We start from the raw sequence: 26,348 nt of genomic DNA on the forward strand, positions 1-26,348 counted from the left end.
CACTGCTTCTGCAAACATTACACCCTGCCACAAAGTCTTGCACATGTGTGGGATTTTACTGTGTTAGCGAACAAGAAGAGAGTCAGTATAATCTGATGTCAACTGCCTACCTCACCTGCTTCCATTGCATTATTAATACAACACACAGAACATTGACCTTTTCCCCAATACTAAGAAGTAAAAAAAAAAAAGGATGACAAAACATGTCTTCTTTGGCAAAGAAATTTAACTTAATTTTATTAAAATATTGAATAGACAAGTTCTCACCAAGTTCACAAGAAAATGTTTAACCTCCTGAAAGAGACATGATAAACAAATACAAATTAGTTTCCAAATCATTTTAAATATTTAAGACAACTGCCAAATGTCCAGCTCCTGATAAGCTACCCATGGTAAGGACTGATAAGAATGTTTGTGTATCTACATATCAGTTCATTCAGAGCTATGAAGCCCATGTGTAGACATTTGAAACAACCATTGCTTTTGCTAATATGTGCAAATTAAATTTTTCTATTATCGTTCATGCTCGCTGTCTGACAGGCTATAATTCCTCCAGAATGACCCCCCCCCAAAAAAGACAATTAAAAGAAGTCAAAGACAAAAAAAAACAAAAAAACACCAAAAAAGACAACAATTTCCCATTTCTACTATATTATCATTTAAGACGATGCAAAAATCAACTACTACTGTGCAACTAAATGGACTACATCCAACGGCTTTGTTTGTGACAACAGGAGGTGAATTGTGCAGGACCTTAGTCCAGGCTTTGTTTCCTCTTAAGGCATGTGAGCTTTAAAGGTCCTCTTCATCAGAAACCAGGGTGGCCAGATAGAAGGGTGTGCTTCACATCACAGAACCCAAATCAAGAGAGACACATCTCATGTTTCTCTCGAGCTTCCTTCAGTGTCCATTTATGGTTGTCATAGGCAGGTGTGCTTGCATGTATTTACAAATTTTACCAAATGCACTGCCACCGTGGAGCCTCTGCGTACTTCTTAATACGTGCAGCGATAAGCAAGGCACCACCTTGATGTATCTTATGCCAAGCCTCTTCATGTGTACATCCCACTGCAATCCATCCTCACTCACTTCCTTCCGTAACAAATCTCAGGTGCAATTCTCTCTGCACTTCCCTCTCTCCTCACACATTTTATTGATTAGCACTAGGCTAGGCTTATGTATGATTGCATGTACACTTTCAGGTCTATATTGGCATCTGCATGTAGAGAATTTGGGCGTACTGAGCATTTGGACTATTTTGGATATTTCAAAGAGGAGGAGGGAAAGTGTAAGGCGAGGAGGAGGGGCAGTGCTGTCTGAGCCTCTAGAAAACAGGCAGTCTGGTAGAGGTCAGAGTACAGGCATTGATATCCTCAGTGTGAGAGGCTCTGTGCAGGGACGGTTCTGAGGCACTGCGGTTTATCTTGGGGAGGGCATGCTGGAGAAGCTCAATGGAGGACAAGATCTAAAAGAAAATGCATAAAAAGAGATAAAAAAGTTAGTTAAAGAAAACATTCCTCAATCACTTTGAAGTCTACAATTAACAAGTGAGTAGTTCACCTGCGGGAAGAGCGGCCTCTCATCCTTAGACTTCTTGATGCAGTCGGCCACCAACCTTTTCATGGCTTTAGGGCAGTTCTTGTAGAGCTTACTGAGGTCTGGGGACAAATAGCCTCTTCCCACCATGAAGATAATCTGAGAGGAGGAAGCCACAGATGGCAGATTAGAGAGTGTGTAGAACTCTGATCACATCTGAAAACATTTTTGAGTTCAACTATTGATCCAAGTGACAGTACGACACATGATCAGTCCCAAATCAGCAGTCCACCTCTGAGATACTTTATAAATATTGCCAGTGAGTCGAAGGTGACGGGCATCTGAAACACTGGAGCTACTGTGAAGGCATGAGTGCATGACGCTGCAGAGATAAAGGATGATAGGAGTACTCTGTGTGCTTGCCAGGTCAGCTGAGTACAAAGTCATTCTACAGAATCAAGGAGAATCGGGGTACAACAGTGGATCATAACAGTACTTATGTGCACAGTTTGTAGAGCAACTTTAGCCTAAAGTACAGACACAGTAAGCTGAACTGAACACGAAGCCAGACCCAGAGGACGAAAAACCACAGACACACATATGCAACCCTTTTCTCACACACGAACAGGGTTGTGTTACGGGGTCTAAAATTAGGCCAGTGGCTCCAGGGTGCCTGCCTCTGTTCCATGGTGGGCCTTAGGCCAGCTCCACAACTCCCTTCAGACAGCAACCCAGTGTCTTTACACCACCTTCTGGCCTGGGCTCACAGCCTGACAGTGGGAACCAGGCGAGGACTACAGCTTAAACACGTATCTGGCTGTGAGGTTACACATGACCAATCTGTCTGTTCTACATGACCAAATCGAACGAGGTAGTAAAAACAACCATAGGCGTTTTACAAGTTTATTTTGCTAAACAAAAACAATTACAGAGTGTGTGGAGGATAAAATGGGTGTGTCTCATTACAGCTGAATGTCTGACTGTCTCCTGACATATGGTATGACATATGTAAATGATGAGACTTTACCTGATCTCTGTTTGCTGTCTGAGAGTATGGGAGCTCTCCTGTCATGAGCTCAAAGAGAACAATTCCATAGGAATAGACATCAGACTGGAAGCTGTAGGGATTGTTATCCTGCATCCGGATAACCTCAGGAGCCTGCAGACAATACAGTTTCAGTTGCTTTATTTTGTCTGTTTCTTGTGTTTCACAACTCAAAAAGTGTCTCATAGTTGCCTTATTGCTTTAGTGAAATCAAAGCCGTGTTACTAACCATCCAGAGAATGGATCCAGAAGGCTGCTCCACCTGATGTGAACCGCTCCACCTGGCCTTCACCGTGGCAAGACCAAAGTCCCCAATTTTCACCGTTAGCCCTTCATGCAAGAAGATGTCTTCGCTGCTGTCAAGGAGCTAAAACACAGCTAAAACACACGGAGCAAACCCAGATCCTGACCAGGATTACAGTGCAATGAATGCTTTTATCTTTACATACACTGAAACAGCAGATAGAAAGGATACTGTTGGACTTCATGTCACGATGAATGATGTTCTTTGCATGCAGATAGCTAAAGGTGAGAAAAGAAAGTTAGATGACATCTCCGTTCTTTTTAAATTTAGTTTATCAGAAAAGCTCTTTAGGACTATTCTTTAGGACTTACTCCATGCCCTGAGCTGTCTGCCTTGCAATGTCTATGAGTTGGATTATCTTGAAGTTTGTCTCCAGGACGTGAAGATGTTTGTAGAGGCTGCTGCCCTCACACCACTGGGTCACTATGGCCAGGTTGTCCTTCGTCATGTAGCCCATGAACAACAGGATGTTGACATGTCGTGTTTTCCTGCGACCAGCGGCAGAGCGGAAGAGGAAATCACAAAAACAAAGATAAGATTTCCAATGAAGATGATTCTCCAAGAATTCAGCAATTTGCAACTGTCATAACAGCTGAAAAAACCCCATCTGTTAGCTGAAAAAATACTGTCTCCATGCAATTACTTACCTCAGGACTGCCACTTCATTTCTGAATGCCTGGAACTGCTCTGGTGTGGGGTCAATCACCTTTAAAATCTTCACTGCTACATCACCTGCAACAAAAGTACTCTGCTCAGTCGCCCTTGACCCATACAATCTACTGTAACTTCATATGAAAGGCAATGCTACATGCATTCTGATAATTTTCTGTGTCAGGTAACTAATTTGAAAGAATTATCTTTATATATGCATGTATGACAATGTGAAGGTGCTAGTTGTTACATCCCAAGTGCCCTGCCCCATGTGAAATGCATTCCTACCATGCCATTTCCCTTTGTAAACAGTTCCAAAGGAGCCTGAACCAATGCGGGAGCTCAGATACACCTCACTGGCCTCGATCTCCCAGTAGTAACTAGAGTCCCTCTTGTCCCGAGGCCTCTGGATAGAATAGAAATCAAAGAGATGCAACTGACGTGAGACACACAAGCTAAACATTACCAGTTATCATACGCCAGTATTCTGTTGTCTTCTGCTTATGTAAAAATGTATACAGATAAAAGTAAAAGGTCATTTAAAATGTACTCTGAGTAAATATAACTGTGATACATTTTTATTAGGGGTGAACGATTTTGCCATATTAGAGGGAATGATACTGAGCAACTTATTAAACTGAGGGGCTTTGTACTAAGCAAAGATGTTTTCTTGGGTCTGTAGAATGTAATGTGTAGGCCACGACATGACACGGCAATATTTCATTTAAAATGGTATTTTGACACACATTTCTCCTTTAACAAATAATGCGCCTCTTGCAATAGGCCATATGGCTATTTTGATCGAATTTCAATTAAATGTTTAGTCCTTCAACAAAATGATCAACAATGACACCTCGGCAAGTGCAACATGAGGCTACAAAATGAGCCTGCCACTTAAAAAGCAGAATAAAGCTTCACCAAGGCATACAACATAAAGATGTATAGACAATATAAACTCCAGTGCAGTTATAGCTGACAAACACACACATTAAAGCAAAAAGAGCTTCCTTTTGTTCCATTTCACACAGTTTATCATGACTTCTCATGTGACTTCTTTACTTGATAACGGATGTGACTTCTAATGTAGCAACAATACTTAAGATAAGGACATTCTAAAATGACTACAAAAAAGTACAAGTAAACACACACAGACAACCGACTTTGTATCAGTAACGAGAGTAAATGTAATTTTGCTACTTCCGACCCTACATACAAGACAAGGCAAAGGACTTACAATTTTATTTTTCTCCTGAGTGTTGAAGGACGTGGCCCTCTCTCGCTGGGCAGGTGCAGGGGCTTTGGACTGGGACCAGCCTGTAGGGCTCTGGTTGGGGGAACTCCCCGCTTGAGGAGCACAGAGAGAAAGAGTAGGAAGCAATTCAGGAGGGAAATAATTTACTACATATATACAGTAAATTCTATGTAGAGGACTACATAGTATGCCAGATGGGAAATGGGAACAATTTGGGAAACATCATTTGACTTTGTCCCAATTCTCCCCCTTCACGCTTTCCCTTGAATCAGACTCACCCTCCAAAATGAGAGCTATCAGGGGCAATGGTAAAATAATGGGACGGGACGTCACGTCACATCTGATAATGTACACATGGATGGAAGTTGCCAGTGGAACAGAAAAAATGTATAAAGATTGATTCTTTTTCGTTTAATGGCCTATCACATGCAGATTAGTCTTGCAATACCACTCTCTGCTGCTTAGCTATTTCCAGTGTCTAATGAATGTAATGGGTAGACCTCAATGTCAAATGCTGTGATGAGAAATATCCATTTTGGAGGGAGTTGGGGATGGCTAAACAGTCAGTTCACAAAGAAAGAGGTGTTCAAATTCAAACCTATGTTTTAAATGAATGCAAAATTACATGGGGAGATACAGTATGTGGTGAGGGTGAAGGGAGGATGTGTGACACAGCATAAAAGCACACGATGCACGATGCTAACGAAATGCAGAGCCAGCACTTACCCGAGTCATGATCACGCATCGCATCCTAGAGAGACAAAAAAAAAAACACAAAGAAAAACTTTTGTCAGCGTGTTTAAGCGGTAAACCACATGCTGTGCTGTCACTCAACACTAAGATGTGAATGCAGATAGTCTGTTTGCAATGGATGCCATTCACAGACAGCACACAGACACTCTGCTTTCTAACCTTTTCTGGACTCTCGGATGATGCCTCAACAAAAGACTGGGAGAAGTGCACAATACCTACTTTCCTCTTCAGCCAGAATCTATGGCACCAGGAGCTGGGGGAAGTATTCAGGCAGTCTAGCTACTCCCCAGCAGGGTACAATACAACAGGCCAGTGAGGACAGGAGGGAAAGGGACACAGTAAAAGAAAGTGAGGAAGAACAATGACAAGAGTGATGCCTAGGTTTCTACCTGGACAGAATATAGAGGAAATATTTTACAAAGGCTGCAAAACTAGTGAGCTGATTATGCAAGAACAATGGCAGAGAAAAAGCAGAAACTAGAACTGAACAGGGGGAAGTCAAGTGTAACACATTTTAAATAGTCACTAAAAAAAGATGCCATCAGGGGAATAACACAAAAACAGGCTCAACCCCGTCCAGGTGGATTACGTAATGCAGGGGTAGATGAGGTAGAAAAAGGCAAGGTGAAGATAGTTGGAATGCCTGAGATGTACGTGAGAGGGCAAGATCAGTCTCAGGCAGGAGATATTTTAGGAGTGGCTTGAACCTGCAGGAGTACCCAAGGGGGGCCCATACGGTGTGTAGTTACCTCAATCATGCTGCTGTCTACAGGGAGGGTAGCGCTGACCATGTGGACATTGGGCGTGGAAGTGGAGCGCTGCCTCTGGGAGAGACCGCCGCCTGTGGGTGGGTAGGGCGTGGTGTAGTTGAAGGCATGAGGGGTGGAATATCGGTGGGCTGAGCTGTGAAGGTGCACAAGGATCAAACATTAAGACAAAGCAGACATTGTTTGTGTACATCTTGTGTCACTGCTTCAAATGACACACACACACACACACACACACACACACACACACACACACACACGACATTTGGCAAAGCAAACAATGAATTCTGTGACTTCTTTAAAATCGGACTGCAGTGGGTGTGGTGATTGGTGCAGGGGCTTTCTGGTTTCATTTCTGTCCTTTTTGTCTCACTTTCCCCATTAAAGCATCATCTGTTTATGTTGTGCCATCAACAAACTGCACCCATACATGCAAAAACAATGAGAAGCACACTTTATGGTTAAACACACACATAAAAAATATCACTGTGAAGAAGTAGTTATTGCTTTCCTTTTTTTTGCTTTTTTTTGTTTTTTTTTGTGGCCTCTCCCATATACCATTTTTTAATCCCCATATTTTGCCCTTGATGTTTGCCAAGATCAGTATTGGCTCAGACGAAGAATACAAAGATCACCAGTCAAATATGTTAATCTGCAAACAATCTAAATGTCAGTCTGACTTGATAAAATATTCAAAAACATCTGAACAAGAATACCAATCTTCACAGCCATGAACAAGAACAGTGCCTCGTGTCCATAAAAACAACTAAGCACCAGTTTTGAATTTAGTCAAAAAGTCTTGGTCCAACTCCTATTACTGGACTAGCAGCTGGTTAAAGTGCAGACAACGGAACTCCAGCTGAATGACGTATGTAAACAGAGACCATATTAAATCACATCTCATAACCATGCAGTGCACTCCTCGAGAACAATCCTGCTTTTGGCAATACAAAACCTTGTTTCAAAAGAGTATTTGAGATTGCTCTGCCTGGAACAACTTAATACTTTGTGAGTGCTAATTTGGCAGCTCATAGTGCTTTTTAACCATTTAAGTCCTCCTGAAACAACAGGCTCTTTTCACGTCTCTCGTTACATCAGCACTTGGACTGGTAAGCCCCTATAAAGCTGAGGACGTCATTAAAAACAGGATTTAATTCAATTCAGATTATGGTTCTTTACAAATTAACATAACCAACTGTGCTGCAGCCAACCATGACAAATAACAGAAAAAGACAATGGTAAAGGCTACCTAAACCTGCCAATGTATATTTATTCTCCACCACTATTTATAATATACTGATCTGACACCTCAATTCTATTGTCCAGTAACCCACTAAACAAACAAAAATAAAACAATTATTAGCTCTCCCTGCAGGACCCAACCATAAACTTAGTCCCACAACAATCCCTGGAAAGACATTACAGTGGGTGACACCTTCCAGTACTTCATAGGTATTAGCTCTGGACAAAACATCCAATTCAAACAACACAATAAATAATCAATAGTTCCCTGTGGATTTTGGGACCTCTGGTATCTATAGAGTCGTTTTTCTATGAGTGGGTCCCCACCCAAGCATGAGAACCCAATCTATGATGAGGATGCACGCACACACGTTCCTGCCAATGGTTTCACACTATTCCACGGATCTACAGGTGGCAGTAACAAACCAAGATATGCAGCAATGCACCAGCAAAGGCAGAGAAGAAGAAGAAGAACTGTGAGGCAGTAAACATGGATGTAAACTTTTTCTGGATTTGCCACTAATGATTATTTTCATTATCGATTTATCTGGCAATCATTTTCTCGATAAATCGATTCATTGTTTGGTCTATAAAATAAAGAAAAGAACGTTGTTCAGTGTTTCCCAAAGTCCAAGAGGACGTCTTGTTTTGTCCACAAACCTAAAAGATATCCAGTTTACTGTCACAGCGAAGCAAAGAAATTACTCGGAATGATAATCCATTATCAAAATAGTTACAGACTAATCAAATAGTTAATTGATTAAACGACTAATCGTTGCAGCTCTAAAGGAAACACATTCAACAAGTGTATTAGGGCTCAAGGATACACACAGTGCACACTTAACTTTTGTTTGTTTAAAAAGAAACTTCACGGGGCATACTTAAAAAAGTAATTTCATTCCTCTTTTCTCTGGAGGCAGAAGACTCAATTCAGCAAAAGCATTTTCACTCTGTTATGGACATATAACACCCCACCCTAACAAGCTACAGTAGTGCAAACTTTGTATCCTGTGTACACATTAATTTGCTTCCTTTTCAAAATGTAGTCTTATTTGTACATGTAACAACTGCACCCTAGAATGGGAAGAATTTCATCTTGAGGACAATAACTAAACAGTTTAGGTGGAGTATCTAACTTTGCCTCACCTTGGAAACCGTGTTAAGGATTCTCTCATTCGCCGGGATGTGAGCGAGGGCAGTGATGGGGCACTGCTCTCACCAGGTGTTGGACACAACCTGAGTAGAGAGAGAGAGAGTGATAGGGAGTGAATCATATACAGGGGGATGTGTGAGTGCTTTATCAAATAACAGCTGACTGCTACAGACTACAATGGCTGTCAGGTAAAATGGCTTATCTCTTTGCTGTAAATGATATGAATCTTTTAATGGTTACAGTCAGTAATGCAACCTGCATGCAAAATAACACTAACTTCTACTTTCAGTGTCGGTATGCAAAGCCATAAACATGAGCTTTGCAGTACCTGTTTTCCCAGTTTTATCTCAATAACACTATTTCTGAATCCTACCTCAGATTTGAAGTTTAATGATATATACTATAAGCTTCAGTACAGAGGATGGGTTTAGGATGGCAAGTTAAGTCTGTCAGTTATCTATAATAAATTATTCTTGATGTAATGTTGAAGTATTGTTACAGTTAAGTATGTTACTTTACATGTTATGCTCCCATTTCAAGGTGAAGACACTTACAGGAGTTGTCTGATATTGCTCCAGTCCACACACATTGTGGGCACTTTGGTGCTACAATGCTCATGGAATTTGTATCCGCACGTTTGGCAACGGAAACCATTCAAAAGAAACTTCTGGCAAATATCACAGAACGCTAGTTTTAGATATGTTTTCCGGACCTGAGAATGACAGAAAAGAAAAGTGTACATGTGTTTATTTAGCAGAGAGGAGATGTTGTACTGTGAGGACATCGTAAATGCTCCAGGTACTCACAAAATTATGGGTCGTCAAAGGAACATGATCTAAAACCTCCACCAGTAGCTCTTCCCCAATAAGCGAGGTGGAGTCAGTGTTCCAATCCATCCGGAATTTTTTACTGTTACAAAAAATGGACAAAAGGCTTTCCATCAGAGCAAGCAAAATAACAGCAGCACGTAAGAAAGTGATTTGTACTGAGCTCACCTCCTCTGCCCTGGGTGCAGCCTGAAGACGGCGCAGCACTGAGGCTGCAGACCTCGCACCTTTAATGCTTTAATCAGGCAACTTTGCAGAGTCATACCTGGTCGCACGTTCACCTGATAGACAAAAAAAGTATTAATTCCACTCTTGTCGGCCAGGACGTAAGTAGCTCCACATGCCTTTAGGTAACTGTGTACCAATGCAATATTGCTGCAGCCTTATTGGAAGTTTCAATATCTGTATGCCAGCTTTCCCCTGGAGGAAAAATCTACTCACCACAGTGCGCTGCTGGTTTGGGAGGTAGACACGGATAGTGCTGCTCGTCTTAGAGTCGGGCATCTTGCTGTCATCTGAGGAGCGACGCTGGCAGGAAAAGCCCTGGACCATGGTTGGGGAAAGGCACGGGCCCTCAAATGCAGAATCCTTCATTCCGAAGCCGTTGCTCAGGGTCTTCCACGCTCCCTGGAGGTGCTCCATTAGTAAAGCCAAGTGCTTGCAATGGTCTGAAAAAAAGAGAAACAAAACATGCACAAACAGTATTAGAAGTCCAAATGCTTGAAAGCTCACATCAGCAATGTATTACTTAATCAATATTGCATTAGTTCTCTTTCTCTTTGTAAGGATACGGGTGGTGTGCAGGCTCAGTGTCAAAGTGTAAAAGACTAGCAAGCAAAATGACAGAGGCAGAATGTAAATGTTTTTCACCATTAAGAAAAAAAAAAAAAAGTACTGAGCTCCATTTTTGTCCATCAATCTTTTTTGAGGGTATTCAACTGTTTCCATTTATATTCTCTACCCAGAATCTATCATTGGAGTAACAAACACTCAGCAGAGAAGTGCCTTTAAAATATGTTTTGTTTTCTCTTTCCACTGAAAAAGCAGCTGTGGTTGCCTTGAATGCATGTCAGTCACAATGGTGAAAGCCAGGGGAAAAAGTAGCAAAATTAAGATCGATTTAGGTTCATTCATCGAGAACTTGTTTGACGTAATCTCTAATCTTAAGCATAAACGCAGCGCAATCAACCCTTTTGGTTGACGGCGTGATAAGGGCCATTTCGGGGTTGTGTCAGTATGTTAGTAGAAAGTGTGACAGGAAAAGTAAAGAGGACACGTACATTCTGACCTGTTTAGCGGTCCCATGTGCTTATTAAACTCTGGGCTCAGCCCTAAACTATATCAAAGTATAGCAGTACTCTTAAGAATACCACATTTTGTTTTGGCATAAAACTAACAATTGTCCTTTCCTTTTCATTTGAGAGGGAGCAGCAGAGCAATGTAGACAAACTAATCCACTCACACCAGGAGATTCTCATGCCACCACAGAGGTCAGTAGTGTTATTTACAGTATATGCTTTCAACAGACTCTTTCTTGTGCACAGTCAGGCAACAGACAACTAAAACACAACAGCTTGTAACACACAGTACAATATCACAATATCCACATACAGGGTCTAATTAAATAAAGAAATAGGGGAAAGAAATACTTAAAATATACAAGTAAAATCAAGAAAAACATAATTATTTGTCAACTAGGCAGGGGCGTGGAAAAAAACCCAAACTTAAGTTATTACAACTCAAGTTGGATCTACCCATCACATACAAATACGCTCCCTCTTCTGCTTTGTTTGAAATACAATAGGGGCTATATATAAATAGCCTATATAATATATATATACAGAAGTTTCACTGGTCTCCATTTGCAGTGTGACTACTTTCACCCTGCAAGGATTCTAATTATCTCTTGTGTGTCTTATACAAAGACCTGTTAACACTGAAGAGATGATTTACTGAAGTTAGTGGTATGCTGTCAGCAGACATACCAGTAAGTCAATAGTAAAGAAAAGCAACAAACTTGGAAGACTGTGGGTCTTCCACCATGCTGCAGGAACTGTGTTCAAAACAAGTAACTGATCCATCCAGAAAAAAAAAAAAAAAGAGTTTCAACAGAAAGAAAGTGAAGTCCAGAAGAACTTTACTCCCTGTCTGCTTAGATCTGTTCTACAGAACAGGTCACTCCACATAACACAGTCAGCTTATGTTGCATCCACAAAAGAGTTTTTATGCGGCAAGACTGAAGTCACAAAAGTCATAAATGTAGGTGAGATTAATGTCAGCAGGTTAGCATATTTTGGTAGAGTTTGGTACAGATACTCACCAAACTGCCTTTTGAACGCCTTCAATGGAGTTCCAATTAAATCCAACTTCTTACTAAACACACTAGTCAAATAGCCTACTGAAATCCGTAAACGGCTTGCACAGTTAAAAAAGCTATAAGTAGCTACGTGTGTTTTTATAAGGCCCGGCAGATCCAGTTATTACTGTGAATTTGCACTGTAGGCCCTCAGAGGCGAAATATATCGTTAAACATCACTGCACAGCTCTGTTCACCCTCCATTCAAATTTCACTTGTTCGAACGATGTAGGCTGTCTTTGTCATGTTCCCATACGGAGAAGCAGTTTAACAGCTGTAGCTGACCATTTCAACCATAATTCAAAGAGTGGCAATGCTAGGAGACAGCCAGCCTGTGTATGCTTACCAAGAGAAGTTAGAAAAGTTCTGCTCCGCCATAACTTCAGGAAAAACTGGCGTCGGTGACATCATCATATTTGCAATGCATTCAAAGAAAAGGGAAAAAGTCGAAGGTGGTAAAGAGCCTGAAATTGTATCAAATTATCTTGGATCCTGTAAATGTAGCAATAATCTCAGACATGAAGGTCATAGGCGGGTGTCTTTTCCGAGCCGCCTGATATAACAGAGGAAAAGTTTTATCTCCCAGTCGTGGTAAAAGCGAAAAATTCCGTCGGACCCTCAAAGTGACACGACGAGGGATATTCTTTAAGTCCCGTGAAGCACTTTCAAATTAAAACTCCCACAAAGTTGCTCGGTAATGCCTTGCGTTGCAATCAATATTTACTTTCTTCGGGAGAAGGTGAAAATGATTCAGTTGGTGTCGTGCGTCTGTCTGACGCCAGTGATTGAAACAGGACCTTGCAGTCATAACAAGATTTACAAGCAAGCATCACTCACACTGCGCAACTATAGCACACACTTAAGCCCTCCCACTTTCATGATACCGTTGTTTCTACATAAAAAGAATCAACTGTTTGTTTTTAAAATGTTGGGTTAATTAATATATGCCCATATTTTACGTAGATAGGCCATAGTCCTATTCTGTAGCCCTCGTCGCTAATGAGCTCATACTGGCAAAAGTCAGTTTTTTAAAAGGCTAATGCGTATGGTACATTATTATAGTTTTTATGCAAATGTATTAAAATATTAGTTGTAACAGTATCTTTTGAAAAGCAAAAAAAGAGTCCCACTACCGGTTTGGAGCAAAAGAGTAATGCATTATTAACTCAAAGTGCACCATCACCTGGAGACTTGGAGACAGTGCAAAGTTGGAGCCTTGGAAATTATTTCGAAGCCTACCTGATATAATATTAGATTAATAACAGTCATGGTATATTTTACAAATCTTTTTAAAAAAAACGTTCCACCTAGAGTTAATTGTAAATTTCATTTTTGTTTTACCAATTGACATAAATGCATCCTTCTTTAGCTTATATGGATTTGAAATGTTTCAAAACAGGCTTACATGTAAGCTTTTGTCAGCCAAGAACATGGCATATTCTTTACCAAACTGGCCCTGAAACAGTACCATTGTGAAACCTACCGTCTACACTCACCATGTGTTCACCATCGCTGTAGCATCCCGGTCTGGGTTCCCCTGTGGTAGGTACCCTAATCACAGATGGCTCATAGGTCCTTTTAGCAAGCGGAGCTTGACACCATCTGAGAATAAAACAGCTTCATCAACATCCTGGTCAATTTGTCTTCATGGGTTCAGCATAAACTGTTTCCAGAAAGCAGACAATCTTAAAAGGAATCTAAATCACAAACCCATGTTATATTCCTGGTTTGCAGCCAATTTAAATCCATCATCAACCCATTTAACTTTAGTATTTAGTTCTACTTTTCTGAAAGTGTAATTTTCTAAAAGATATTCCATCTGACAAATAACAGAAATGCCAAATACTGTTTCTGTGAAGATGAGGGCAGGGCTTTGTCATTGTGGAGCGTTTTAAGGTACTCCACCCTACATGCAACAGTACACCACTGTATTTCAGTTAGTGTGCTTATTGTGCTGATACATCTCTTAATGAAAATCAAAATTATGCACTGCAGATTGTGATATTTTCCCTGCGATGTATTAAAGCTTGTAAGCTGCAGAATGAAGACCACAGGAAATAATAATAGCTATCTCTGAGCTTTACAACCAAAGCCACCTTAAGACTGAGATGAATGCATCTTTCCCACTTATTGATCTGACTGGGCACTCAAGCCAGTTAGGGGAGATGGTTGCAGCTCCCATGGATTGTTGTCTCTTGTATTCAAAATATGATGCAATCAGAACTTGTTAAAAATGATTCGCATCAAGGTTGTACAATAATATGTTTGTGAAATCATCTGTCTGAAACATATTATTGTTTGATTGTTTTGATAATAGATCAATATTTACACTCTCATTCCAACTTCAGAGTCTTTGTTTTCAGGTATGTTTAATTAGTTTAGTTTGGGACATTCACAAACAAACTGAGTAACCTCTCATTTATTATTTGAAGACTGTTCTCATCATCAGTGATTTTGGCCTTTTAATTGAAAATATTTTTTGATAATTGTGATGAGTCAAAGATTCTGATGTACTAGTTTTTACACACTGAGAACTAACTTTTTTACTTCAAATCGATATAACCATTTTCACCTGTAAGATGCAGACTAGACATCTTACAAGTTATTGCACTGATGCTATAAACGAAGCTGCTTCTTAGACATGTCTTAGACACTACAGTTGCTTTAATTAAATAAAACTCTAGATATATCAGGAATGTTAGCTGAAAGTGGTTACTGAAAAAAATGAGAGGTCTGTGTAAAGCCTTAGCACACAATATCATATGAGTAGGCTGTTGAAATTGCTCACTGAAACCTACACCTTTATATGCAGATTTATCTCAAGCAATTAAAAATAGTTTATTTAAAAAGTTATAATATGGGAAAAGTCTGCATTTCTATACTATCTATCTTGTGGCTCTAATATATCCTATTTTTTCTTAATGCTGTTTTTGTTATTATGTAATAATATTATTTTTCATATTAGGAGTAATACCAGTTTTGGTATAAGTATATTGTAATTATTACAGCTCTAACATCCCCTAATGTTTGTAAATTTAAGATATTTTTAATGTTGAAAACGAATTGGGTAAAATATGGCAAGTCAGTTTAGGGAAAAAGCACCATTCTGTGTCCATGATTGGCTGATTCATAGAGGCGGTGTCCGGACATCCTCCTGTTTGATTGGTGGCTTGTAAAGTATGTAGCCAATGACTGTGCAGGTTTTCGCTGGATACTGTGAATGACAATTCAGGAACTCCTGTTCACACCGCATGTAGCGCAAAGAAGGAGGCGTAAACACTGACACAGCTAGGTAGCCAGCGAGGTAAGCAATAAAACAGCACTAAAATCAGTTGAACCAGTAGACGTTGTATATATGTATACATTAAAACCATGATGTGTTAAAAGTTATAATACCGGAAAATTTGGCGTTTGGTGGGTTTTCTTCGTAAAAACGCATTGGTTTGGTTTTACTAACGGGAGCATCGGGTTCTCTGTCCGGCCTGCTAACATTAGCTCCTCGCAACGACTTTGGCGTGTGCGCCCTGCGCGGGAAATTTTGTTTTTATGGTATATTCTCTTTAATACCCATCAGAAAGCATTTAATGTAAACCAATATAGCTATGAGTGTCGGATCGACACGTTCTTACTGGAGAAAGATGACCGATCGTCGACTGAACCGTGCTTCTTAGTCGTGATCGTGAGGTGGTATGCTAGCGTGTGCTAGCCAGCAGCACTAGTGTCTCGCGAGTACGCAGAAAAATCAACGTGACTAGGCCAACGTTAGCGTATCTTCAACCTTTGGCATTTGATTCTGTTTTTCCCCCGAGCGATCAAACAGTTTACTTTACTTATTTGAGATATATGGTGCGTAGATGAGAAACGAACCGGGTTATCTCAAACGTTGGTAGACCACGGGCTTGCTATTTATGCAGATGTTAAAATCAACATAACACGATGTGACGTGCCTTCCCCATGGAGCTAGCTTTCCAAGTTAGCATACAACCCACGGCGTGCTTTCATGGCCGTTTCTGCAGTAGTGAAAGACGTGTAGCAATAAGCTATTTTGGACTAAATTATCCAAGATAGACTAAACTCAGCTGTCAGTACTTCAGTGGAAACGAGCGCTCATGGAGCGCCTGGGAAAAAACATTAAGTTATTTCACTACGGTAACTATTTAGTGAAGCAATATTATGTAAGATAACGTAGAAGTTGAGGCCCAAATGGCATTTGGATGACCATAACAAGAAAGAGAAGCAACAATTTGGCCGTAAATATCTTCAATTTAAATCCATGTGCGTCGTTTATTTTTCCAGCTCGACTTTTGGGTACTACTTGCAAAGAGCTTGATTACTCATTAACTCACATTCTCCCTGACTTGATGTCTTTAGCATCGTCAGCAAACAGAAGGGTGGCCTATGGCGATCACACATCGTGTAAGTTAGCTAAGTAGGTAGTTGTAGTCTGGTGGCCAATTATGATAGAGCTGGAAAATGACCCCATTGTTTGATAGTAGATTAGATCCCCTGGTAGTCATTATGCTAGACTGACTCTTGCAGCAGTGGTGTGTGAGTTGTCTACTGTTATTTTACTCGCACTCAGAATTGCTAGTTATTGTAATGTCATACAAAGTTTTCTAAAATGGTATTCTCATGGTATTAATTTGATTGATTTGAGAGATTTTGACTTTGAGTTGCTTTTGACAATTATGTACAAACATGGTTTATTATGTCCATGATCAGGTCATTTTTGATGACAGCTTGACCCTGGCCTTTGCAAAAACATCAGATCAAAATTTATTAACAGGCACCATATTTGACAAATAGCGTAATATATGTGTGGTAGTGCAAAAAGCCAAAGCGCATTAAGCCAGCAAGTGTTTGTAAGCAGTCTAAATAGTTAGCTACAGGAGGCAAGAGTAATAATGTAATGCTTTTAGGTTTTAACATCATACTAAGCAGCTTACATGTTCCGCGAGAGGTCGCTTTCAAGGCCTCATTTGAGACAGAATGTAGAAAATGAAATGTGTATAAACTAGCTTCCGTATCATCTCAATAATTGCTATTGACTGACATAACTAAAATTGTAGCAGTCAAATTTGCCACCAATAAAATGCCATGTTCAGAATGTCGCTGAGTGCGTCATAGAAGTTGGCCTATTAGTGTCAAAAGTTGAATTTGCTCAGCACAAAACCTAGTTGAAAATCAAGATGGTGCATGCCAACATAATATCCACACTCTTCATTAAAAACAATTGTCTTCTTTTGTGTGTTTTTTGTGAAAGTCCGGCAAGATGGATGGGTGAAAGACACAGCTAATGTGAGCCAAGTGTAGACGGTGTGCAAGTTCAGTAGTGCACGTAAAGATTTTATATTGAAACGAATTGTGTTTACTGATATGGTGTTGTGTTTGTGTTTTTTTTTTTTTTTTTTAAACCTAGGTAATGGACTCGAGCAGCAACAGTGAGTGCTTTGGATGTGGCCGCTCCGGGCATTGGGTCAAGAATTGTCCTAATGCCAGCGGGACACGTGGACGCGGCAGGGGTCGGGGACGAGGCAAGGGTACTATATAATATTCAGGCCACACCCAGTATAGGATAATTATTACAGTAACCTCAGTCACATGTTTATTGGTTTATTTTTTCTTTTACTGCACTTTACATATGGTATTCACATGTGGCTGTACTGTGGGGTTTGGAACATTTCATTTGAGGAGAAACACTTAGTTGAGGCTGTCAGTTTAAAGCTTTATAGTCTTTTCATTTTTGCGTACTAATCTGTCTGTCATTACAGAACTGTTCTGTTATCGTTGTGGAGACCAAGGACACATGGCCAGGGATTGTGACCAAACTGAGGATGGTGTGCATTGCAGTTCTATTTCTTCTATTTCAGTTCTAGTTAGTTGGTGTGAAGTGGGTATTTTCTTACAGCACAATTACAGAATTACATACATTTTGATTTCCCTGGTACACATAACAGTATAAGATTTAACATTTATTTGTAACTTGTCTTGACAGTTCACAGTGATACATTTTTAACAAACTGTTTCTTTTGATATTTTTTGGGCTGTTCAGCGTGCTACAACTGCCACAGGAGTGGCCACATTTCCCGGGACTGCAAGGAGCCCAAAAAGGAGAGAGAGCAGCTGTGCTACACCTGTGGCAAAGCTGGCCACATGGCCCGTGACTGTGATCACGCCAATGAGCAGAAGTGCTACTCCTGCGGTGGGTTTGGTCACATCCAGAAGCTTTGTGATAAGGTGAAATGTTACAGGTGAGTGTTACCTTTTAGAAAGTTTTGGAAATTATGCCTCCTCCTTTTTTTTTTTTTTTTTTTTTTTTTTAAAGTTATTTATTGTTTCTCACTCCCACCATGTCTCCCCTAGGTGTGGCGACATTGGTCACGTTGCTGTGCGTTGCAGTAAAGCCAGCGAGACTAACTGCTACAACTGTGGAAAGGCAGGCCACCTGGCAAAAGACTGCACCATTGAAGGCACCGCATAATCGGTGCCCTCTGTTGCCCCTCCTTTTTTCAGATTGATGGTTGGTTGTATTATTTTCTCTGAATCCTCTTCACTGGCCAAAGGTTGGCTAACAGAGGCTAGTCCCAGGCCAGTGAGCCTCTCGACATGTAATACTATGAAAGGGGTGAAAAAAAATCTTTCTGCATTCAATACAAAAATGTTTTAGTTTGGTAGCGGTGTTATGTATAATGCTTTGTTAAAGAACCCCCTTTCCAAGCCACTGGTGATCAGAGATGAATAAATGGGACGAAACGTGTGGGAATCTATAGGACCTCTGAGCTTGTGGAAGTGAGCCTCAGTAAAATGAGATAGAAGAAGGGAGTAAATGGAAACCGAACTTCCATGTATGGTTATTTTGGTTTGTTTTAGTGGGATACGAGTTGGCCAAGAGAGTATGACATGGAAACCGTTCATAACATGATGCATTTCAGCCCTACAAGCAGCTAAGTGGGCGATAACAAACTACATGTTATTATTGCTAAGATATTAAAAAAAAAATTGGAGGTATTAAAAGAAAAAAATGTTCTTTTATAGAAATCTGTTTACAATTTAAATATCACTTGGTAGTCCAAGGTAGACTTTTCCTTTAAAATGGCTTTGGAATTTTTCTTTTTTTTTTTTTTTTTACCTTGGCAAAATTTAACATCAAGAACAGTTGTCAGAACAGCAGAATTAGGAGTTATTTGGGAATGAAAAATGTTTTCACAGAAATCAAAATGTTATTTTTGTACAATATCACTTAGACTACTGTATAAATACCATTTGCTTGTACTCAGTTTTTAAGTCGGAAGGAAAGTGCAACTGAAGTCCTAGAAAATAGAAATGTAATTTTAAACTATCAATAAAGCTGGAGGAGCACGGGGAGGACTTCTTGTCTGATTTTAGTGGCTTCGTACATACCTAACTTTAAACGCTTGTTTCAAGATGGAAACCCCCTTTTTTTTTTTAGATGTTTATCCCTTCTCAAGTAATCTGCCAGTCTTGTAAAAGAAGTTAAACTGATAAAGCTGATCTGCTTAACTCATGAGTTGATCATTTACATCTTCAAAGAAGCTCAAATACAACATTATTTGCTGGGTAAACACTCAGACCTAATATGTAGGTTAACGGTACACAAAGCAGACCATTGTTTATGCCGCAAACATTTTCTCCTCTTACCTCATTAACTGCACCTTGACAAAACATAATGCAGCATATTCGACCACATTTCGCCTGAACTATGTGCTTCCATCATGTTCGTGCAACCTCTTTTTCTTTGTGGGGGTGGGGAGCTTTCGCCTACAGAGTATGTTGGGTAAAAATGGAAAGGGGATTCTGCTGTCTCTAGCAACGGGTCAGATTTCTCTATCAAATTCCTTTTGGTTCCTTGTTGCAAAGTTAGGTACCCTGAAGCACATCTAGGAAAATGAGTGCAGACTGCTGCATGTGACGCCGGTGGGTCAACCCAATAAGGTTTATGTTTATGAAGGCGAGGAGCTAAAATGGAGAATTAAATCTTACGGTCCATCAGTATCCATGTTGTGCTTTGTGCTGCAAATAAATGACCCACCGTGTAATATAAGTATATTTATATAAAATTGCGATGATCACAAACTCTATAGCTGTAATGGTGAGCAATGAGCTTGTGCGTTTTGCTGCAGCGCTGTCCCGTGTTTCATGGAAGGCGCTTGTGCGTGGAAGAAATGGTAAACTCCACCTCGGTGTCTAAAATGGCAGCGGGAGTTGCAGTGCAGATGCTGCTCCACAGCTCCTTCCGGCCAGAGATGCAGCAAGAGACCCGCCTCCTCCTCATATGTCGTCATCGAGTGTCGCCCAGTCAAATTATAGGCGAGGAAATATCAGGGGGGAAAAAAAACAAAACGACCGGCCGGAGCGAGCCGGCTCGTGCTTTAGTGCGGGGTTTGCCTTGACTATTTTTCTTCTCGTTTTAACCCTGTGATAAGTAAAGGAGATGAGGGGACTCCTGTCGTTTTACCGGGGCCTGCACACCCTGAGTAACCGTCAAGCCAGACGAAAAGCTGGGATTGTCGGTTCTCGGTGCGGGTTTTGCGGAACTCAGTCTAATAGCAAGGTACGGTTCGAGCTGTTGCTGCGCCTTGGGTCAGGCAAACAATGCGTTGTTGGTCATAGGCAATATTTTGTGACTGGTCCAGATTTTTTTTCCTTCTTAACAATGTATCACATCGACGTTGCATACAGTGTTGCATGCAACTTTGTCAGATGTGGATGCGCAGGCATGGATGAAACAACAGGGGATCTGACATCAGGGATAACAGCAGATGTAGCTTACTGTTTATTTTCCTCCCCCCATGAGAAAAACAATCGCTGATACTCTTCCTAGATTGTTTTTCCGGCCCAAGTAACAGAAAAAAACACTGGAAAAGCACAAAATGACCTTTTATATGCTTAGATAGCTGTAGGATAATTTGTAATATGCTAAAAATATAACGAAATACCCCCATGTACTGCTGTGTCACCATATATTTCCAACTATGGATTCACAGTGGCTGACATATGTTAAAAAAAAGAGTAGAAGGCCCTTATTCTGTCATACTGTAGAGTCAGGAAATCACAACTGTGTTATTATACATCATCATGTGTGGAAACAATATTCACAGACATTATACTAAAAAGTCATTTCAAGTTAATATGGCAAATTGTAATTCCACTTCTGTAGAAATTAAGCCTTTGAATATGCGTTGGCTCATGTTTCATTATCAGCCACATCAAAGTCCAGTAGGTATTTATTTAATCACCATTTCACCTCAGTTTTGATCATTTTAACCAGGCATGTCACATATTAGCCACTCTCTTTTATCCACGCTGTGTTTTTAGTTTTCTACTTTAAAAAAGAAAACAACAACCTCCACTTCTTGCCCACAGTTTTAGCTGATTAACCTGCGTTTGTCCTTCCCTTCAACAGCCACAGCCGAGCTTTGGGCTGCTGTTGGACATTGATGGCGTGCTTGTCCGGGGAAGGATGCCAATCCCTGCTGCAAAGAAGGCGTTTGAGAAGTTGGTCGACTCTCAGGGACAATTTGTGGTTCCAGTGGTTTTTGTCACAAATGCAGGGAATTGCCTCCGACAAACAAAAGCAGACCAGCTCTCTCACATCCTGGGAGTACCTGTAAGTTGTTTCAAGATGTTGAAAAAATTGGCGTCATGACTATTCTTGATGGAATATAAAGTATTCAGACACAAAACATGTACTTTTTTTTTAAAATTCATCTGCTGTCCTGTCACCTCTGCTGTTAACCCCTTCTAACACTTGATTTCCAGATTACACAAGATCAAGTCATCATGTCCCATAGTCCCCTGAGGATGTTTAAGAAGTTTCATGACAAATGTGTGCTGGTGTCAGGACAGGGACCAGTCCTGGAGATTGCTAAAAAGTATCCTGGAAACTTGCTTTGTTATGTTTTCTGCTCATGATCCATTTAAATTAGGTTTGCATAACACTCTCCACTTGTCCTTAACACACCATCTTTAGTGTGGGCTTTACGAATGTTGTCAGTATTGATATGCTGAGGGAATCATTCCCATTGCTGGACATGGTGGATCACAACAGGAGACCCAAACTACCGGTGAGACATTGAATTCTGGTGCAGAGATTAGGTGTCAGTTACAGAAACATCAAACTGTTCTTTAGTCTTATATAACAGCACACATTTAGTTTCTCTTATTTCATTTCAGTCCAACCCTCTTGGCAAGCTTCCTAAGGTTGAAGGTAAGAACATGTACCTCTTATTTCATCTCCAAAGTTTATCAGCTGTAGACTAATAGTTACTCACTGGCATCTGCAGATTTTTGATATCACGTAGATTTCATGTTAATCTCCTAATTCCACACACAGCTGTAATTCTGTTCGGGGAGCCAATTCGATGGGAGACCAACCTGCAGCTAATAACTGACGTTTTGTTGACCAACGGTAACCTCAGCAGTGCTCACCAAACCCAAAACACACCTCACCTCCCCCTGCTGGCCTGCAACATGGACCTCATGTGGATGGCTGAGGCACATTCCCCGCGGTAAAGTTCTAAAATCATTGGCAACTGAAGCACAGTCTTAAGAAACTGCCAAATGTAAATGTGTCCCTTTGTATTCCACTGTTTTATTTTGTCTCAGGTTTGGGCACGGGACATTTCTTGTGTGCCTAGAGAACATCTATAAGAAGATAACCGGCAAAGATCTGAAATATGATGCTCTCATGGGAAAACCCAGTGAGCTGACCTACCATTTTGCGGAGTACCTTATCAGAAGCCAGGCCACGGAAAGGCAATGGAATCTTCCCATCACTTCCCTTTATGCTATAGGGTGAGACATCAAGTTTATTGCAAATGTAGTGGACTAAACTAAGGAAGTGGTGAGACTTACATTTTTGAGACAGTCTGATGACAATATAGATGCAAGTAATGAAAAGAGCCATAGAGCAGGAACATCTACTGCATACTAAAACTGAGTTAACCCGGCCTGGCTTTTATTTGCCACTTAAGGAAAGTGCATGACTCACATTTCAAGTCGACTGAGGCTATGCTCAATAATCTGGTAAGAAACATCATATGAAAATACAGGACTCACCCTCACTCAGAACTGCCTGCAACTGCGTTAGTGAACATATCACACCTTCCCACCTCAGCTTTTTTGTCACGATTGTTGCCGTTGCTTGTGAGACAGCACTATGCGATTGCTTAAATTGCTCCTTAGTTGGTGGATACAGGAATGGAGTAGCAGAAAATAAACACATTCTTGCTCATCAGTATCTAGGCTAGCTTTGTGCCCACTGCCCGAGCCACTGAGTAATCACTTCCCCTTCTCTGCTCTTAGGGATAACCTTATGACGGACATCTACGGTGCCAATCTATACAACTGTTACCTGAAGGAGAGAGTTGCGAGAAAGAACCCCAAAGCTGTTGCTAAGATGGTGGCCGCCACGGGGTCCACCACTGCGTTGCCCCAGGAGGACGAGATCGACAACCTGTGGGAGAGCGAGCTGGCGCTGCCCTCTGCCACTTCCTGTAAGTCCGTCCTTGTCTGCACAGGTGTCTACAACCCTAATGCAGAGGTGCCATCTGATGCAAATCACTGCATCAAAGAGACTGTGTTCCACGGGCACCGGGACTTCAGATTCGACCCTGCGCTGGTGGAGCCGGGCCACATTGTACAGGATGTGGCAGAAGCTGTTGACCTCATCTTTGAGCAGGAGAAGTTTGTGCCCTAGTAGAGCTTTGAGCCAACAGGTTTTGTGTGACCACGGAGGTCGTAGTTGTTGGGTGGGGGTAGGGTTTGGGGAGCATTTAACTGGGTATACCACTTAATGCATAAACCTGTATGAGCCTAACACTGTGGACATTGTTTAACCACCTGACAGGGCATTGACAAAGTAAGGGTCATCTTCTAAACTTTTAACGTTGAGACAAACTTTAGAGAAAAAAAATCTATTTTTTGTTGCTGTTTTTGTTGTTGTTGTTTTTGTGGTAGTCTTTAATTACCTGTTCTTGAACTGCCTTATTTGACCCTACTAAGTATTTTTTTAGATGACAGTAATGTTTTAGATAATTACAAATCCTGAAACCATCCTATATTTATTACAAGAATTTATCAGTGTTTCTAAGAAGCCTATCCATATAACATTTGACCTTTATTCTCAAGATGACTTTTTATTATTTGCATTTTTAGCCATTTGTTTACCAATTTATCTTGGACAATCTATGCATGAATATGTGAGTAATGCTTGTGCTGTAAAAACAACTGTTTGATGTGCAATATTGTCCTGTAATAGTATTGTCCGTCTGCATTTTTGGCTAGTTGTGAGAGCCTTGACCATTATTTGCACAGATCATCTTTGTTAAATATTACCATATCTTCACGCCATAATCTGTTTGCTATGATGTACAAATTCATTTTTATGCTTTAAATTTTTAATTCCAGAAGCAAAAGCTAACTAGACATTAATTTAGCTGCAAGTACAATGTCAATCAAAAGCTTTTACCGCCCCAAATTTGACCATTTGTCGTAATTCACTCATTGTAAATAGTATTGTAACTTAAGACAATATAAGGAATAGTTACACACGTTTGCAAACTGTCTGTGTGATTTTTCAACCAATAACATTCCACCTGTAACACACAGCATAGTGTAGATCTTTCTTATTAAGTTATGTCTATCTGCTTTTAAACATAAATCCTCAACCAGCTCAGTCATAAGAGTCCACTACAATTACAAGCCAAAATAGTTTTAAATACTCAATATTACATGTTCTGTTAAATTACCTATAATGAGCACATGTATTGAGCTTTATCCAAAAAATGCTGAAATAGTGTATGTTAAGATTTGCAGCGTACAGCAAAAGACACCTTTCAATTGGATCATATATTTATCTTACATGCCTAAATGAGGCACATTTACCTGAATAAAATCAGGTTACATTGTTACAGTTACCCAGACGTCCTCTCTGTAGTGGTTTAGCATAAAAACGACTTTAGGACAAAAATATCCCATTAAGAAATCTGTCATGCTGCCTTGCCTCAACTCAATTTGTCACTTGTAGTGTTTTTGTAATTTCACTTACAGAGGTCCCTCAGGTAGCCTTTATCTTTATATTGTGCTTCCTGTGCAACACATCCAGTACTTGTGGCAGTAGCTCCATGTTGATAAGTGGCTTTTCTAGATCCTCCGTACAAGTGAGAGAATCAGAGTCAGGGCTCACATCTGACAGCGCAATGTCCAGTCTCCTCCTGTGCTTAGGCTTCAGGGAGCGCAAAGAGTCTGCCTCAAAGCCTGAATGTCTCTCAAGTATGTACAGAGTGAAGGTGGATATTTTGGCTAGTCTCAAGCTCCACAGAAGCAGAACAATTAGGCAGCATAGCACCACCCCCACCACAATGTTGTAAGTCCCATCAGTACAGCTTGCTGGCGTACAGGAAGAAAAGTAGTCATCACTGAGATCCGAGATGGCTTTCTGAGCCACAGAGCTTGGACTGGCACAGGTGGGTTCCTTTGAGACAATAGCCCTGTTCTTCAGCAGCCAGTTCCTCAGGTATCGGATCCTACAGTCACAGTGGAAGGGGTTCCCAGATAGTGAGACCTTTTTCAGATCCACCAATCTGTCAAACAGGCCAGGATACACTGAGGTGAGCTGGTTGTCCTGCAGATGGAGCTCTGTGGTGTCTGAGGGTAGATGAGGCAGCTCAATGAGGTTTATAGTGCTGCAGTTGACCCTCAAACCAGCAGGCAGGAGGGCTGATAACAGGCAGGGTTGGCCAGTAATGCGGGCACTTGATGTGGCCAAGAAAAGGAAGACAGCTAAGCTTAAACCAGAGAACATCCTGCAGGATCAGGAGAAGGTTATTCCCTATTTGCACTGTAATTTCCAGTTTGCATAATGATAGGAACAGTGAGGATGCTTTAGATGATGCTAACAGTGCAGCAAGTTGTTATATTGGAGTGCTCTAAAACCATGCATCGTCCTTAAAGCTGTGTATTAGGACAAGATTTGTTTATGCCAAAAGTGAATACACCAATGAAGTGAATTAAATGTCCCTGTGCATCCTTAAGCTGTAATAAAGAAAAGTATTCAGATATAACCAAATGACAAAGTGAATGTACCCCCCCCCCCCCCCATTTTTTTAATTAAAAAGGAATACAGACCTTTTAGAGTCAAACCAACTTGGAAGTTGCTTTTTGTGGTGCCAGTCATCCTTAAAATCTCATTATATAGTCATACAGTCTAAGCTTAGGAGTATTTCCAAATTGCTCCTGGACTCAAGGTCTATCTTTTTTGTAACTGACATGTTATTAAACGCAGAATAATCGCACACCCAATACAGATCGACGTCAGTATGAGGAACGCACCAATGACTGCTCAGTTATGGTGCGTTTGACATGAAGGAAATTCATCTGCTTAATAGAGATAAGACTTATCTGTTAGAAACAGTGGTGGATGCCATCTGAAGCTCTCCCAC

At 40.7% G+C, this 26,348-nt stretch overlaps 4 protein-coding genes across 10 annotated transcripts; 2 read left to right on the forward strand and 2 right to left on the reverse strand.

The window, feature by feature from the left end:
- Positions 1–208: 208 nt before the first annotated feature.
- On the reverse strand, positions 209–13,472 carry raf1a (Raf-1 proto-oncogene, serine/threonine kinase a). 4 transcript variants are annotated; one of them, XM_038722199.1, is made up of 17 exons: positions 13,383–13,472; positions 9,972–10,198; positions 9,699–9,811; positions 9,510–9,612; positions 9,258–9,415; positions 8,697–8,786; positions 6,291–6,444; positions 5,515–5,539; positions 4,771–4,880; positions 3,825–3,942; positions 3,533–3,617; positions 3,197–3,373; positions 3,057–3,103; positions 2,811–2,929; positions 2,564–2,695; positions 1,561–1,695; positions 209–1,465 (listed from the first exon to the last, which is right to left on the reverse strand). In XM_038722199.1, the coding sequence occupies exons 2-17, from the start codon at positions 10,170–10,172 to the stop codon at positions 1,325–1,327; spliced, it is 1,908 nt and encodes a 635-aa protein (XP_038578127.1). In that variant the 5' UTR covers positions 10,173–10,198; positions 13,383–13,472; the 3' UTR covers positions 209–1,324. The 4 variants fall into 4 exon arrangements, with proteins under 4 accessions (XP_038578127.1, XP_038578124.1, XP_038578126.1 ...); XM_038722196.1 differs by lacking the exon at positions 13,383–13,472 and adding an exon at positions 12,233–12,695; XM_038722198.1 differs by lacking the exon at positions 13,383–13,472 and adding an exon at positions 11,851–12,149.
- gp9 (glycoprotein IX (platelet)) lies at positions 13,383–26,170 on the reverse strand. 3 transcript variants are annotated; one of them, XM_038722205.1, is made up of 3 exons: positions 26,035–26,170; positions 24,956–25,712; positions 13,383–13,488 (listed from the first exon to the last, which is right to left on the reverse strand). In XM_038722205.1, exon 2 carries the CDS (start codon positions 25,709–25,711, stop codon positions 24,965–24,967), a length of 747 nt encoding a protein of 248 aa, XP_038578133.1. In that variant the 5' UTR covers position 25,712; positions 26,035–26,170; the 3' UTR covers positions 13,383–13,488; positions 24,956–24,964. The 3 variants fall into 3 exon arrangements, with proteins under 3 accessions (XP_038578133.1, XP_038578132.1, XP_038578131.1); XM_038722204.1 differs by lacking the exon at positions 13,383–13,488 and adding an exon at positions 20,651–21,512; XM_038722203.1 differs by lacking the exon at positions 13,383–13,488 and having other exon boundaries at positions 24,025–25,712.
- On the forward strand, positions 15,067–19,251 carry cnbpa (CCHC-type zinc finger, nucleic acid binding protein a). Of its 2 annotated transcripts, none has more exons than XM_038722206.1 (5): positions 15,067–15,190; positions 17,306–17,426; positions 17,658–17,723; positions 17,939–18,137; positions 18,250–19,251. In XM_038722206.1, exons 2-5 carry the CDS (start codon positions 17,309–17,311, stop codon positions 18,365–18,367), a joined length of 501 nt encoding a protein of 166 aa, XP_038578134.1. In that variant the 5' UTR covers positions 15,067–15,190; positions 17,306–17,308; the 3' UTR covers positions 18,368–19,251. The 2 variants fall into 2 exon arrangements, with proteins under 2 accessions (XP_038578134.1, XP_038578135.1); XM_038722207.1 differs by having other exon boundaries at positions 17,306–17,420.
- On the forward strand, positions 20,339–23,605 carry LOC119905317 (haloacid dehalogenase-like hydrolase domain-containing 5). Its single transcript, XM_038722201.1, has 8 exons — positions 20,339–20,458; positions 21,311–21,514; positions 21,667–21,779; positions 21,878–21,971; positions 22,081–22,114; positions 22,241–22,415; positions 22,513–22,701; positions 23,212–23,605. Exons 1-8 carry the CDS (start codon positions 20,339–20,341, stop codon positions 23,603–23,605), a joined length of 1,323 nt encoding a protein of 440 aa, XP_038578129.1.
- Positions 26,171–26,348: the final 178 nt, after the last annotated feature.

Source organism: Micropterus salmoides, unplaced genomic scaffold (genome assembly GCF_014851395.1).
Source record: "Micropterus salmoides isolate LMB-PRFRI ecotype aquatic unplaced genomic scaffold, ASM1485139v1 Ms_hic_scaffold_16, whole genome shotgun sequence".
Classification (NCBI taxonomy): Eukaryota; Metazoa; Chordata; class Actinopteri; order Centrarchiformes; family Centrarchidae; genus Micropterus; species Micropterus salmoides.